This window comes from Rhinolophus sinicus, linkage group LG07, assembly GCF_036562045.2.
Source record: "Rhinolophus sinicus isolate RSC01 linkage group LG07, ASM3656204v1, whole genome shotgun sequence".
Classification (NCBI taxonomy): domain Eukaryota; kingdom Metazoa; phylum Chordata; class Mammalia; order Chiroptera; family Rhinolophidae; genus Rhinolophus; species Rhinolophus sinicus.
In genome coordinates, this window is record NC_133757.1 from 47,013,407 (window position 1) to 47,030,315 (window position 16,909).

The window sequence follows — 16,909 nt, forward strand, 5'->3', positions numbered from 1 at the left end:
GCTGTCTGGGATGTCTTGTTCTAAACTGAAGATAATAATTATTTTTGTTCAGATGTTTCTAGAACTCTTATTAACAAAATATCTATGAAATTATTTTACAGTGAGAACAGATTTTGTAACTAGAATCAATCCTATTAACTATTAGATTGGTGCAAAAGCAATGGCAGTTTTTGCAATTATTTTTAACCTTTTAAACCGCAATTACATTTGCACCAAACTAATAGTAGGTGAAGAAAACAATCATACTACAGCAGGAGGGTTGTTCTTGTCCAAGCACTTCCTCTTCCTGAAGGCAGTTCCCATCAATGTTCCCCTTAGTTCCAAAAAGCCAGTTATTGTCATGGACCCTTTTCTGCACCATCCAGACCCCCTCTTCAGAACTGAGGACTTTCTCACATTAATCTCTGCTGAAGAGAGCCACTCTGTCCAAGGCCAACCAAGGCTTCTTCCCAGGGCAGCCTGTACCCGATGACTGGCTGATGTGGCATGTGAATGTCAGGTCCCTTCCCTAAACTTGGGGCAGCTCAAAAGCACCATGATTGATTCAGAGCTTCCTGAGAGGTCAGCTGAGGCTTTGCTGGGAATGCTTTGCAGCTCAGTTTCTTCCTTAGTTTTTTGCTTCCTTCCATTCCCTCACAGCTGTGCTCCTTTAGAAACTTTCTGCAAGCCAGTTTTCATCTCAGAATTTGCTCCATGGAGAATCCAACCTGAGACAGTTGATGCCAGGACAAGTAGAAAGGAGATGGTGCTGTGGGATTTTGAAGCTAGATCACCTGCTGCCTGGCTGGCAATGAGGACTCCCACCTTGGCCGTAGATGCAGCATGGGCACAGGATAGCATTCTAATCGTTAAAACTTTCACTGATGATGCACTGGATGGTGTACCAATGGAGGGAAATGCACTAGGGTAAGAGGTATCAGACATTCGAGAAATATGATGAAGAAGGAATTATAAAGACAATGGTATTGGATGGCTATTGCTGGAGGCAATTAATGCCTTTAAAAGAGACAATGAATAGCCAGGGATGATTAATTAAAGGCTAAATGTGAAAACCAATAAGCCTCCTTGGCAGCATATTAAGAAACTCTCTTCTGTAGTGGAAGGGCAGAAAACGCTGAGGACCAGGCCCAGGATGTAATCATAAGAACAGCAGAGATCAAGAATGTTAAATTGTCCAATCTAACCAAGTCTATTATGCAAAGTCAGGGCCCTAATTGGAAAAAAATGAGCCCCTGGGAGATGAGGACATCTGGGCTGGTATTCAGATCTTGAATGCCCAGATTTCTTCAAATCCTCTGAACCTAGAGAAGAGGCCCACTCCTTATGAACTAATGCTTTCCTCTGGCTTGAAGGTGATTAAGAGACTTCTGCCCTTCAAGATCACAGACATGCTCCCTCAAGGTCTGTCCCCACCTTCCCTCCTAGCCATCAAATCAATAACTAGTTATATTATAAACCAACAGGGAAGTGTTGGGCCTGAGAAGGAAGAAAGGTAATATACTCTGAAGATTCTGCAGAACCTAGTAGCTGTCATGGACCTCAGAAGCAAGGGGTGTGTCTATGCGACTCAATTCTAAGAGTGCTAGATCGAAGGATGGAGATAAAACATAAAGTTGGATGGGAATATTTGCCACTGTAGAAGTACTCTTCTGGAACACAGGTCTTAACGCCCTGGCAAGAACCCCAGGAGAAGGTGTTGATCTGTTGCTCGAATGGCTCTTAGAAGGTTGGAGAGAGTGCAGCCCCTTTTAAGTGAAGTAGAATGCTAGAACTGCCATGGCATGCAGTGGAAGAAGGGGTTCAAAACGTTTAAGGAAGGGAGGATGCTAGAATGAACAGACTGTGTAAGCCTTGAAAAGCCACCAGATGACCTCGTTCTGCAGGACGGCCGGAGTGGTGAAGAATATGCTGGTGAGAGGGACAGCATGTCTGGGCTATCAGTGGTAGCTCTCCTCTGAAGGGAGGCGGTGACGGTAGAGCTGTTGTTACAGAACTGGGCTCACTAATACTAGCAATGGGAATGATAGGATCCCAAAATAATAGAGGCCGGGTCATAGTGCAAGGTCAGAATGGAACCCAGGAGACCCTGATGGGGAGAGTTATGGAGATGGCATCTCTAGAGGTAAGATAGTTGGTAAGAGTTCTGCATTCAATTCCAATGTGTTGTGGGGCAGAGTGGGGGAGGGGCAGGGGAAAGGAAGGAATTCAACCACACCCACCAGCAAGTCTCCAACACCAGCTGGATGTCCTACAATTCAACTCAATTCTGAACTATCTACGTGGAGATAGCATCATACTCTACAGGTTAAGGGCTTGGTCCCACAAGGCTCCTCTCTACTTTAGATGCCAATCACAAGCTCAGGTTGATACCTGTGCTTCTGACCAACTGACTGTAGATTGGAGGGTCCAACAATCCCCTCCTGAAGTTCTATTAATTTGATAGAGTGTCTCACAGAACTCAGAGAACCATTTTACTTACTGGATCACCAGTATATTATAAAAGGATGTAACTCCAGCCAGATGAAGAGATACATAGGGCAATGTTTTGAACGAAGAAGCTTCTGTCCTAGTGGAGTTTCGGGCCTGGTACAGTGGCATGTGGACAGTTCTGGTTCACCAACATGGAAGCTCTCAAACTTCTTCCTTTTGGATTTTTTTGGAGGCTTCATTACACAGGTATGATTGATTAAGTCACTGGCCATTGGTGATTGAAATCAATCGCCAGTCTGTCTCCCCTGGGGGTCAGGGCGGGGTGTGAATGAAAGTTCCAACCCTGTAATCACAAGGTTGCCTCCACTGGCAACCAGCCCCCAATCCTAGGTACAGTCTAAAAGTCACCTCATTAACATAACAAAAGAGACTGTAAGGCTTTCATCTTTTAGGAAATTCCAAGCATTTTAGCTCTGTGCCAAAGACAGTAAATAAAGGCCAAATATATACAGAGGGTGCCAACAAAATGTATACACTTTTTAAGAAAGGAAAAACTGTATTAAAATTATGCTGATGGTAACCACTTTGAGCACCTCTTGTAATTGCACAAGTCAAACCTGACTTATATTCATCTTTTGTTATTGGTATATATTATCAAAATTTTAATTCAATTTTTTCCTTTCTTAAAATGCGTATACATTTTTTTGGCACCCTCTGTATATTCCTTATTATAAATCACAATATCACAGTTGGGCAGCCAACAAAGATATCACTCAATCTATTCAATGAGAAACAATAAGGATGGATGATTAAGGCAGCTGCCTTAATAAAAAAGTGTGATCCCTCAGACCAGTTTCCTTACCTGAGTTAGTTTTCAGACCTGGGAACCACTGACTAAAACAGAGGTTAGATCCTCTGGAATAAGGATCCTGTGGCATTGTGGCGAGTATATAGAACACCGATTCCTCTAATGCTTAACCAAAGGTGTTACTGAAGAACAGGTTCTTGGTATTGTCACAGGAAAGAATTCAAGGACTCCCCAAATAAACCATGCAAACAAAGCAAATCAACCAGTGGATTTATTAAGAGAAAGGCATAGAGTGCACTCCCAAAACAGTGGGAGCAGACAGGTCAGGAGCAGACAACTACACTGAAGAGGCTTAGGACTTTATTAAAATGAGGGCATGAAGTATTCAAGTTTAGTTGGTCATGAGTTGGTCAGGTAATAAATGGAATCTTGACCCAGGTCTGGCTTACAGTGGTCATTTAGTCAGTCCCCCAATGTATAATTAGCGTGCACATACTTGGTAGTTAGCACAACCTCCACATTGATTTCTTGACCTATGTGCTAGGAGCTATTGTAATGAAAAAGACCAAATGAAAACTTCCAAAGCTGCGACCCCCATGTCCACCAATAAATCAAAAACATTTCATCCTGAGGGGAACAGCAGAGATTAGTAGTACCTTTAAAAACCTAAAGAATGCAGGGGTGTTGGTCCCCAGTGTATGTCCATTTAATTCACTAGTTCGGGTCTTGCAAAAACCAGATGGATCCTGGAGGATGACAGTGGACTCTCACAAGTTCAGACAAGTAATTCTAATTGCAGCGGGTCTGCCAGATGTAGTACTTCTGCTATGGCAGAGTTACACAGCTTCAGGTATGTGGTAGGCAGGCCCTGAGCTGGCAAATGCTTTCTTTTCCATCCCTGTCAAAAAAGAGGATAAGAAACAGTTTGTGTTCTCTTGGATTGGACAACAGTATATATTTGTCCAATATATAAGGAAGCATCCATCAGAGAAGCATCCATCAGAGAAGAGGCACTACACCACCAGAAGGACAACATGACTTGGGCAGATGTCAGTCAGCCTCCGTCACGGACCACCCTAATGCTAGCAAAATGAACACGGAGAAGTAGCCATATGGCAGGGAGGAGGCTATGCGTGGGCTCCCGCTGACCAAGACTGACCTAGCTACCGATGTTGCCAAGTGTCCCATGTGCTAGCAGCGGCACTCACTGCTGAATTATGATGTGGCACCATTCTTCAAGGAGGCCTTGGTAGCAAGTTGACTATATTGGCCTCCTTCCATCTTGGAGGGGCCAGATATTTGTTCTAATAGGAACAGACATGTATTCTAGGTATGGATTTGCTTTTCCTATCCATGGGGCTTCCAGCAGCATCAAGATCTAAGGGCTTGCAGAATGTTTGATTCACCAACATGATTCATATATAACAATGCATCAGCTCAAAGGACCCACTTTTACAGTGAGGAGATTCAGCAGACACATGACCCTGGTTGCCGTCGATTGTATCACATATCATATAGATGCCACCAGCATGATAGAATAATGGAAGGGCCTGTTGAAGCCACAGCTGAGACACCAGCTTGGATATGATACATTGAGATTGGGACACCAACTTCCAGGATGTGTATCACGCTTAATCAGTAACCTTTTTATTGTACTGCGTCCTTAGTATAGGTAATACGTGGCTCCAGGATCCAAAGAGTGGAAGTAAGATAGGACACATTTAATATCTAACTTGTACTTGGGGAATTTGTGTTTCCTATCCTGATAACTCCGTGTTTTGCAGATTCAGATGTTATGGTTCCCCAGGGGAAACATTTCCATCAGGGGACACAGTAAGCATCCTATTGAACTTTAAGCTATGGCTGTCATCATTCAGGCACTTCAAGCTCTTTGCACCAAGGGGTGAACAGTCAAGAAGAAGTCACCATCTAGGCAGTGGTAATGAACCTGATCAGCAGGAGGAGGGAGGGCTGCTGCTACACAGTGGGGATTGGGAAAACTATCTTTGACACCCAGGTGATCTACTGACGATTCTTTTCATACTTCCTTATCCAGTTTTGATGGTAAATGGATAAAATCTGCAGCCAGGCCTGAGAAGTATGTGATAACCAGGGGCTCAGATACTCTTGGTTGAAGGTCTGGGTCAGTCCTCCAACTAAACCATATAGACCAGTAGTGGTGTTAGTCAAGGATGAGCAAATCTAAATTGATAACAAAGGAGGAATTTGGTGAGTATCAGTTGTAGTCTTGATACCAGCTGCAGCAGAAGCATCTGAAGTTCATTCCACTGACCTTCTAAGTTTTCCCCAGGAAAAGAGACCTCCCGTGTCCTGAAGGAGAAGCTTCCAGAATTTATATGAAGCAAATGGATCTGAGTGGCACAGGGGTGGACTATTATGGTTGCCGTGCTGTGCTGTGTTGCCCAGATGCCCCCTTCAGAACTGGAGGACTTATTCCCTTAGCTACTGGGAAGGTTGGCTGACAGCTGCAAGTTCTTGGATGGACAGACACATTATCCAAGGTCATACTCTCTTCCCTGGAAAGTTCACAGCCAAAGACTCATCTGTGTGGAGGTATAAAGGCTTGCACTCCACTTGGGACAACTATGATGGGACAGTCCAGCTTCTGAACTCTCTATGGGATCAGGTGAAGCTTCTTGTAACTCCATTGCAGCTTAATTTATTCCTGTCTAATCCTGTTTCCTTCCAATTCTACACAGGTATTGATCCTAAGAACACTCTCTGAAAAACTTCCCCTGTGACTTTGCTTCTCATAGAACCCAACTCAGGAATTGTCTTCATAGCATTTTACTTTTGGTGACAGTTCTTAAGTTATACCCTGATCTTTCCATTAATAAATACATCTGTGATTATTTAACAGAAACTTTGTGAGTTTTTATGCCCAGTAAGGTGTTATCGTCATGAGACCTTTTTTTTGGCTCCCATGACTATTATAATACAGCAGAGAGGATAAGTCATGTTTTAGAAAATATACATATTGCTTTGTGTTTTTCTACTTAAGCACTAGGTTTTACATATTTGAGGAAAGGATAGATAGTCTAGGTTGATTTTTATCAATGACACTTTTATTAAGAAAGATCTTAAACTTGCCACAAAGGAAATAGAATATATTTCTATGTTTACAAAGGTAATTAGACTAATAGAAAAAGTATGAGCCTTAGGATTGCAAAGTCCTGACTTAAATACCAATTTCACTCTTTATTAGCTTTGTAACTTAAGGCAAATTACTCAGTTTTGCTAAGCTTGTCTAGGGAGAGCCATGTAGTGAAGGGTTAATTGCGTGGACCTGGAGTCAGATCACTTTGGTTCAAAGCTCTCTCACTTACCAACTAGGTAACCTTGGATGAGTTACTTAACCTCTTTGTACTATAGTTTCCTCCTCTTTAAAATGAAGATAATAGTGCCTACGTTATAGGTTTGTTGAGAAGATTAAATAATGTATATAGTGTACCTGGAACAATGTCACTGATTGAGTGATCGATAAACACAAGCTATTATCATTATCTGCACTATAGGTTCACAATATTAGCCCAATGGGTTATAGTGAAGACTAAATGAGGCAATGCATGAGATATGATTATCTCAGTGCCTGGCTCATAGTAAGCCTCTAAAAAATTATAATCATGAAAATGTGTGTTATAGCTACTTCATAAGATTATTTTAAAGAGTCCATCTATGTGCCAGGTACTGTGCTTGGTGCTTGGGATACAGAAGGCAACAAAGACACATCAGACAGCCTTTGTCCTTGAGCTTAGAGTCTAACAGGGATTGAATGAAAGTGAATGTTAGTCTTGCCTGGTGCACAGGAAGGTAGAGAAATTAATGTAAATATTCTCCGGCACATAGGGGAAATAGTATATAATCCATGTAGGTTCTTTTACCTTTTGGGTTCTATTTGTCAGTCAGTCATTTATCATGTGGACACCAATAAACCCTCAAATCCTACCTCACATTATTTGCAAAATTTAATTTGAGATGGATCACATATTTAAATGTAAAATCCAAATTCTAAGGTCATCTAAAAACAGTAAGAAAATAAATAGGCAAGCTACAGACTGGGAGAAAATATTTGCAATTAATATATTTGATACAGAATTGTATCCAAAATATTTAATAAATTATAACTCAATAAGAAGGCAAACATCCCAATAAAAGATTGTCCAAAGTTTTGACAGACACTCACAAAGGGAGGTATACTACATTGTTAATTACCAGGGAAATGCAAATTAAAACCACAGTGATATAACGACACACCTGTAACAATGGCTAATATTGAAAACATTGACAACACCAAATGGCAAAGATATAGAGATACTAAATTTTCATGTACTGCTGATGGGAGGGTAAAATGGCACAACCATTTTAGAAAACGGTGTGATACTTTCTTACAAAATTAAATATATACCTACCTTACACAGCAATTCCACTTTAAGTATGTTCACAAAAGGACTTGTTCATGAATGTTGATAGCACTTTATTCACAAAACAGATGTCTGTTAACAGGAAAAAAGATATTTTGTGATTTATTCATACAATGGAATACTACTAAGCAATAAAAAGAGACAAATTGTTAATACATAGAAAAACATGAATGAATTTCAAAATCATTGTGTTTAGTGAGTGAAATGAGACACAAAATAGTACTTACTGTATGATTTCATTACTATGACAATATAAAGCACCCAAAACCAACCAATATTGAAAAAACTTAGAACAGTGGTTGACTTTAGGAGATGGCATTGACTAAGAGGATATGAGAAAGTTTTCTGGGGTGGATGGCAGCATTGTACATCTTGATAAAAGTGTGGGTTAAAGCCATATGCATTTGTCAAAACTGATCAAACTGTATACTTAAAACTTATGTATGTAAATTATAACTCAAAAAAGAAAAGGGGAGCAATGAGGTAAAACATTAAGTATGGGTACATTTAAGAAAATAACTGGGGATGGCCGGTTAGCTCAGTCGGTTAGAGCGTGGTGCTCTTAACAACAAGGTTGCGGGTTCCATCCCCACATGGGCCACTGTGAGCTGCGTCCTCCACAACTAGATTGAAACAACTACTTGACTTGGAGCTGATGGGTCCTGGAAAAACACACTTAAAATAAATAAAAGTTTAAAAAGAAAGAAAGAAAAACAAAGAAAATAACTGTATATTGTGAAAGAAACATTTGGCATTTACAATGGTAACTCAAAAAAGGAAACAAGAATGTGTACCTTGATTACAGCAGCAGGGTGAAGTTGCTAAGCAGAATATATTCTATCTGGTCTGGAAGGTTAAGAGAAAAAAGTGTTTTTATACTCAATGATATGCTTTAAATTAGATTTTTTTGGGGTGTATTTGTATTTGATTCTGTTTCCTTAGCTTTGGCTGTTAACTCTGCAAATAGCTGCTGCCTGACACTGTCACAGTCATTAATAGACTTTTAGACTTTTTAGACTTCGTGAATTTAAATACATGCCTTATCCTAACTGGTTCCTGGTAGATAGAGGCTCAAATTATATTCTCACCTAATACTTTTTTACCTAAACCTGGCACTTTTGTTTACAAAGTCTATAAAGTGATCCCCCTGATAAGTCCAGTGCCCATCGGGCACCTTACATGATCTTTACAATATTGTGATTATTTGCCCCATACTGTATTAACTATCAATTTATATTTCTTAATGCCTTCACCTTTTCCACTCTGACCCCAACCCCATTTCCATCTGTCACCCTGATAGATCTAGTACCTACCTGGCCCCATACCTAGTTAGTACAATATTGTTGACTATATTCCTTATGCTATAGCCTCCATCCCCATGACTGCTGTATAACACCCAATTTGTACTTCTTAATCCCTTCCCCTTTCACCCGTCCTTAACCCCCTCCCATATTAAAGAAGTCCCTCTAAGATTCCTTGTAATACTGTTTTGGTGATGATGAACTCCTTCAGCTTTTTCTTGTCTGGGAAGCTCCTTATCTATCCTTCAATTCTAAATGACAGACTTGCTGGGTAGAGCAATCTTGGTTGTATGTCATTGTTTTTCATCACTTGGAATATTTCTTGCCACTCCCTTCTTCCCTACAAAATTGCTGTTGAGAAATCAGCTAACAGTCGTATGGGGGCTCCTTTGTAGGTAACTAACTGCTTTTCTCTTGCTGCTTTTAAGATTCTCTCTTTGTATTTAACCTTTGGCATTTTAATTATGCTGTGTCTTGGTGTGGGCCTCTTTGGGTTCATCTTGTTTGGGACACTGTGCTTCCTGGGCTTGAATGTCTATTTCCTTCACTAGGCTAGGGAAGTTTTCTGACATTACTTCTTCAAAAAGGTTTTCAGTTCCTTGCTCTCTCTCTTCTCCTTCTGGTACCCCTATAATGTGAATGTTGGTATGGTTGATATTGCAGATTCTATCTGACTTATTAAATGTGCTTTGACTACAGTCCTACTTACTAAGGTCAAGTGGGCAGTGTGGTGGATAGAGTTAAAAAATAATTCTGTACTGGGAATCAGGACATTAGCATTCTCCAATAATCAGTTGTATGGTCTGATCCTAATGAAATAAAAAAGTTGATCTCCCATTAGATCTACTAATTAAAAAACAAAACAAAATATTTTTGTGGATTTACTGAGTTTTAGGTATTGCGGTTGGTTGGAGAGGTATGGGATGAAGTTGTAGCTTTTAGTCCCTTCCCTAAGTCTCGTAGAGAAGACAGACTATATTCAAAGAGAAGAAACAGCGTGCTCTGGTGGAATGAGGTTGGAAGAAGACAGTTCTCCTGATGGTTGTGAAAAGATACACAGGCAAAATGTTGCTTTAAAATTCTGACCCAACAATCCTCCTGAATCTGGAGGTAAGAGAGCAACACCTATGGATCTCATTATACTCAACTGTTCTCTCATTTGTCCTCAACCTGTATTATTTACTGTCCCTGTCATTCACTAGGCTTCAGTTACCCTGTCTCTCCATTACTGGAAAGAACCAAGCCTTTTCTTAATTCAGGACCTTTGTATTTGCTTTTCTTTCTGCCTGAAATGGACTCTTCCTTCAGTTCTCCTTATAGGTAACTCATCCTTTCAGGTTTCAGTTTAAATGTCACTTTCTACCACCTATCTAAAAATAGCCCTTTTCAACCCATCATGTCTCATGTTTATTTCTGCTTGTGCTTTTTTTCACTGAAAATATTTTATTTAATTACTTGTTTCTTGACTATTTCTTACAGCCTAGAAGAAAAACTAGCATTTAATGAGCACTCAATAAGTATGTGTTTAATGAGTGAATGTCAGGATCCCAGAATGCAAATATCTGGCTCCAGCAAATACTCTCAGTTATCTGACAGAGATTCCTATAATAAAAACAGTCTAGGGGGAAAACATGAAACTCATTCTTTCTCCTTTGATTTATCCTTAATTTTCTTTACAGTCCTACATAAAAGGACTCTGTACTTGTTTTATTTCACATTTTATCTATATTGTCATTTGTATCGAGCATCAACAATAATAGAAATGAATTTTAAAACATGTATAAAGATGTTGTCTTACTCTACTAAATAGGAATTTTTCAGAGACACAAAGGAGAATATTTAATCACAGTGTAGGGCTAATACACAGATAACTGTTTTCACAGAAATTTCTGCCTTATAAACTGCATGTAGGATTTTTGCAGCTAAGTTTATGAAGGATATTAACATGCAATTTTCTTTTCTGTAATGTCCTTGTCAGATTTTGGTATCAGGATTATGATTGCCTCAAAAAGGAGTTGGCACGTGTTCTCTCTTCTTATATTCTCTTTAAAAGTTTGTGTAAAAAGCTTGGAATTATTTCTTCCTTACATTTTGGTAGAACTCACCAGTGAATTCTATGGCCTAGAGGTGTTTAAGGACGGGAAGATTCAATTTCTTTAACTGATGTAGGACTGTTCAGATTTTGTATTTCTTCTTATGTTCATTTCAGAAAGTTTTGTTTTATGGAAGGTGTCCATTTCCTCTAAGTTGTCAAACTTATGGAAATAAAAATTGTTCATATATTACCTATTATCCTTTTGATGTCTGTAGGATCTACAGTGATGTCTTCTTTTTCATTCCTAATATTGTTAATTTGTGTTTGCACCATATTTTCTTAATCAGTATTGCTAGGGGCTTTAAAATATGTTAACCTTTCAAAGTACCAACTTTTTGCTTTCTTGCTCTCCTCTATTTGCTTGCCTATTTTCTATTCTATTGACTTCTGTTCTTTTCTTTATTTTCCTTCCTTCTACTCTCTTAGAGTTTAATTTGCGTTTTTTACTGTGAGAGAAAAATACATAACATAAAATATACCATCTTAACCATTTTACAGTGTGCAGTTCAGTAGCATTAAGTATATTCATATTGTTGTAAAACAGATCTCCAGAACTTTTTCATCTTGCAAACCTGAAACTCTGTACCTATTAACAACTCTCCTTTCCTCCTACCCCCAATCTCTGGTAACCACCATTCTACTTTCTGTTTCTAAGAATTTGACTACTTTAGCTACCTCATATAAGTGGAATCATACAGTTTATCTTTTTGTGACTGGCTTATTTCACTTAGCATAATGTCCTCAAGATTCATCCATGTTGTAGCATGTGACAGGATTTCCTTTCTTTTTAGATGGAAGATTATTCCATTCATCTGTCCATGAACATTTGGATTATTTCTATCTCTTGGCTAGTCTAAATGAACATGAGTGTTCATATGTGCTATAAATTTGGGTATCCAAATATCTCTTTGAGACCCTACTTTTCTTTTAGATATATACCAGAAATGGGATTGCTGGATCGTACAGTAATTATATTCTCAATTTTTTGAAGACCCTCTGCAGTATTTTCCATAGGGGTTACACCATTTTGCAATCCCACCAACAGCGTATAAAGGTTCCAATTTCTCTACATCCTCTCTCACATTTGTTACCTTGATTTTTTTCCCCCCTTCTTCCGCCTTCCCCACCTTCCACACTCCGGTTCAAGCTGTTGTTTCTCAGTCTAGTTGTGCAGGACACAGCTCCTTGGTCCATGCTGGTATTATGAGCCTTGCACTCCCCCTCGCTGAGGCAGTCGGTTGCCAGTTGTCGGTCGGCCGCTCACAGCAGCTCACGGCAGCTCTCGCCAGCTGGCGGCCACTCACGCTGGCTGCTGGCCACTCATACTGGCCACCAACAGCTCATGCTGGCACACGGTAGCCCATGGCAGCTCACGAAAACCTCTGGCTTCTCACAGCAGCCCAGATCCAGGGAGAGCTGTTGTTCACAATCTTAGCTGTAGAGGGCACAGCTCACTGGCCCATGTGGGAATCGAAGCGGTGACCTCAGCATTAGGAGCATGGCGCGCCAACCACCTGAGCCACCGGGCAGCTCTTTTTTTATTTATTTTTATTTTTATAGTAACCATCCTAATGGGTGTGAGGCGATACCTCCTGGTTTTGATTTGCATTTCTCTGATGATTAGTGATGGTGAGCATCTTTTCAGATGCTTGGACATTTGTATATCATCTTTGGAGAAATGTCTATTCAAGTCCTTTGCCCAATGTTTAATCGGGTTATTTGATTTCTTTTTGTTACTGAGTTGTAGTTCTTTATATATTCTGGACACCTAATTAGCTATACAACTTACAAATATTTTCTCCCATTCCATAGGTTACCTTTCACTCTGTTGTGTCCTTTGCTGAACAAAAGTTTCTAAATTTGATGTAGTCCTATTTGACTGTCACCTGTGTTTTTGGTGTCATAGCCAAGAAATCATTGACAACTCTATTGTTGTGAAGATTTTTCTCTATGTTTTCTTCTAGGAGGTTTATAGTTTTAGGTCTTATGTTTAAGTCTTTAATCCATTTTGAGTTACTTTTACATATGGTGTAAGATAAGGGTCCAACTTCAATCTTTTGCATGTGGATATCCAGTTTTCCCAACACTATTTGTTGAAGAGACTGTCCTTTCCCCCATTAAGTCGTCAAGTCACCTTTATCAAAGATCACTTGATCATATATGCAAGGGCTTTTTATTTTTTAAATAAGATTTTACTTTTTTGAGCAATTTCAGGCTCACAGCAAAACTGAGCCCAAAGTAGAGTTCGCATATACCTCATGCCCCCTCCGCATGCTTTTTTCAAGCTTCCTCATGTGAATGTAGATTGATTTTAAATCTTTCTTTACAAATATATGCATTTAAACTACAGATATCCCTCTAAATACTACTTCAGTTGTATCCCATTGTTACGTTGTACTTTCATCTTTTACTTGAATCTATTTTTAAATTTCCACTATTGTCTTTGCCACAGTGATTTAGAATTATGTTGCTTAGTTTCCAAATATTTGTGGATTTTCGGGCTAACCTTTTTGTTATTTCTAGTTTAATTCTATTGTGGTTAGTAACCATACTCTAATTTCAAGCCTCTTAAATTTGAGACTAGCTTTATGGCCCTGCCTCACAAGCTTGATTTTGTTTTGTTATGATGGGATAATTATGGTGCATTCTGAGTGACTTTTTTCCTTCTTCTTCGGTTATGTATAGACTGCACTGTGGTGGTTCACCACTAAGTTTTGAAATCCTAAAACAGTATTCCATCATCTGGAGGTCCTCCAGGCTTACACTAGTGATTAGGATGCGGTTAAAGCCAGAGTACTCTTTAGAAGCATCATCAGGCTTTTTAGGAAGGCTTTTCCCTCTCACGGAATGGCAGGGTGATACAACCGATCTGTGAAGCCTCTAGCAGCTCCGGGCGGATAGTTCTCTGGACTGTGTACTTCAGGCAGCAACGGATGTAGTACCCTAACATTTTTTTCTATTGGTAGTCTCTTCAGAGTCAACAAAGTTAACAAGTTCTCAAAACCCAGAAGCTCTCAGGGGAAGAGGGAGCTGGGTAGAGTTCAAGAAAGGTGCAATAATGCCTCATCCCTGGATTAAGAGAGCACCTATCCTGCGAGGCCTAAGGAAGCAGGGCCCCGGGTAACTGCTTCCCTTCCCCTCGGGGGTCAGTAACCTAACCGCAGAGAGCGCCTCTGCAACAAACTCTCTCACCTTCCTCCTTCCCCAGCTACTCAAACTTTCTCAGGGAAGAAGAATCAATGCAGCAAAACCCAACACCGAACCACCCGTCACGTGACGGAAAAGAGAGCAAAGAAGACCTAGAGAGCTTGCGGCCCCTCAGGCCCCTCCCTCTTTACGACAACTCAGTGGCTCCGCCCCCTCCGTTGCGGGGTGGAGCACAAGGCCCCGCCTCCAAACAGCCTCTCCTCGCCGGGCCTGGCAGGCCAGTAGGGCGGGGCCAGAGAGCCGGAGGAGACCGGTGCTGGGGGAAGGGAAGAGAGGAAGGGAGGGGTCACATGCGGTGGGAGGCCCAAGGTCACGTGACGGGGCTCCGGCGCTGGGAGTTCTCCTGAGCGAAGAGGAGTGAAGTGGGGGGGACGCGACGGCGCGGCGCTGACAATGGTGAGTGCGCGGCGGCCCGCGCGCTCGCTTCCAGCCCTCACCCCGGAGCGCGCCGCGAGACGGCCAACTGCGGGCTTGGCGTCGCGGGAGGGGCCGCAGGGAGCGGCAGAAGGAGGCAGGCTAGCAGGGCGGGGAGCCTGTCTGACCACGGCCTTAGGCCTGTCTGACCACGGCGGGGTCGGGGAAGTGCGGGCGGCGCCGTCTCTTCCCGGTCTCGGCGAGGCCAGAGCATTCGCAGGAGGCGGCGCGCTCTCCCGGCCATGTCAGAGCCTCTGCCCGCGTTCCTGGATCGGCTGTGGGGGCCCTGGCTGGGTGCTCGGACCCCGCCTCTGCGGGGGCTCGCCACTGCCTCCCCCTCCAAGGTAGCCAGTCCCTCCTCCCCTCCCGGGCGGCCTCGCTTCCCTTCAGGTAGGATGACCCTGGAGTCCCCCAGTTCCGGACTCGGGTGGAAGGGGACTGGGTCACTCTCTTCCAGTGTGTCACGAGCTTGATAAACTGACATTATGCGATTTCCTGACCCCAGTTCAGCCTGATGTTGACACTTGTAGAATGAGAGAGAGAAAGAAAAGGACCTTGGAATGGGGACATTTTTAACTGAAAAGACTAAGTTTTGGGTCCGCTGGTTTAAGCATTGGCTTTCATTTCCTTCCCCAAGCCATTTCTACGGTAGAAACTTAACGCTCTGGGATGTTGAAATGGCCTAGGGAGTTGAGGGAGGCAAATCAGAGTACTCGAGCCACAGTTAGTGGGAAGCACAAGCGTGGGCACGATGGCGTTTAACTTTGTGTGTGTTGACACTCTCTAGATTGGATCTCATTTCGCTCATTTTATGGTAATATTCGTTTCATTTAGCAAGCATATGTTAGGCACCTACTGTGTGTTCTTATACCACCTGCTTTACCAAAGCTCAACGGCTCAAACTGCGTGAGACTTTTGGCTAAAGACCAAGCTAGGTTTATTTTTTAAAAGTTACTTTGAATAAATACTCTTTACTTACTTTGCATAAGATTGACATGTTCATTCTTAAACTTGGAGCCTTTTTTCCTTTCATTCAACAGATAATTAGGTGTGCTCAGGGGCGGTGAGCAATACTGAAACAGACCTTGCTCTCTTGTAGTTTACAGTCTAGATAAACATTTGTGTAATTATTTGTTTAATTGGAAATTGCGGTTGTGATAAATACTAAGAAGGAAGTATTGGGGGACTTTGCCTACTTGGGAGTCTTTCTTTAATTGAATATAATTTGCAAAGAAAACTTAAAAGGCCTTCCTAGTTTTGTGCTTCTATTTAAAATTACTGCTTTTAGTAAGCTTTTGAATTATGGTCAAGAGCGATTTATTTTTATTTTCAGATTAGTCAAACTAAATTGTAAGGCTTTGAACACTGAAATGGGCACATGTGTAATATATGTATGAAAATTTGCTGTTTCATTGCTTGTGTATGGGCTGAGTAAATTGTGAGAGCCTCCCTTCTGCCTCACCTTGAGGTGCATTTCTTTTCATCCACTTGACCTAGTGAAATTTCTTCAGTGGGAGCTAAAAGTTTGTTGTCTTTTAATGTATCCACATGTAATTTGGCTAGATGGTCATGCTCAATATTGGGTTTATAAATTATATCTTATATGAAAAAAATCTTAAATTAACGTAAAGTCAGTGATACGAGGTTTAGGCCACGATTAGAAAAGTGTAAAAACAATTGCTAATAATGTTTTAATAGTCATATATTGCAGACTAATTATTTAAGGGCTACCTAAGACTTTTAACTTGTATATTAATTGTCTGTCTAGTATTGCTCCTGAAAATCTCATGTTCTAAATGCTTACTTGAAGGTATCTTTTCCAGAACTGAGTAGTCTTTCACTTTAAAGATCTCAAAACTGTCTTCTGTGATTTCAGCAAAAGTGTACGTTAATGTACCTAACCCTCTTTACAACTTTTATTCCCTTCTTCAAGGCCTCACCATCCTGACAATTTTGTATTTTGTTTTCTCTTTACATATCAGGAGAAGTATTATAATTTGATTGTGAATAATTTAAAAAATATTTTAATTTTACGACTTTTTGTTTGAAATGACAAAAGATGCACATCTTGAAATAAAAACTTCACAAGTGGTACTTTGGGTAGAGAATCTTTCAACTCCTTTTAGGAGGAAAACAAAAGACAAACTTTTTTCACAGATTTTTTTCTCTGTGTTGTTTACTTGTTAAATGTAAGACAGCCACAATTTCCTGA

The 16,909-nt window shown here is 40.8% G+C and overlaps 1 protein-coding gene across 4 annotated transcripts in view; it reads left to right on the forward strand.

Moving 5' to 3' along the window:
- Positions 1 to 14,478: 14,478 nt before the first annotated feature.
- VPS26A (VPS26 retromer complex component A) overlaps positions 14,479 to 16,909 on the forward strand; it is a 28,856-nt gene continuing 26,425 nt past the window's right edge. Inside the window, exon 1 of one of the 4 annotated variants that reach the window (XM_019731726.2) lies at positions 14,479 to 14,679. In XM_019731726.2, coding sequence (XP_019587285.1) covers positions 14,677 to 14,679 — 3 coding nt within the window. In that variant the 5' untranslated portion in view covers positions 14,479 to 14,676. Of the gene's footprint in view, positions 15,088 to 16,909 lie in introns of all 4 variants that reach the window. The other 3 variants (XM_074339533.1, XM_019731727.2, XM_019731725.2) reach the window with 3 other exon arrangements.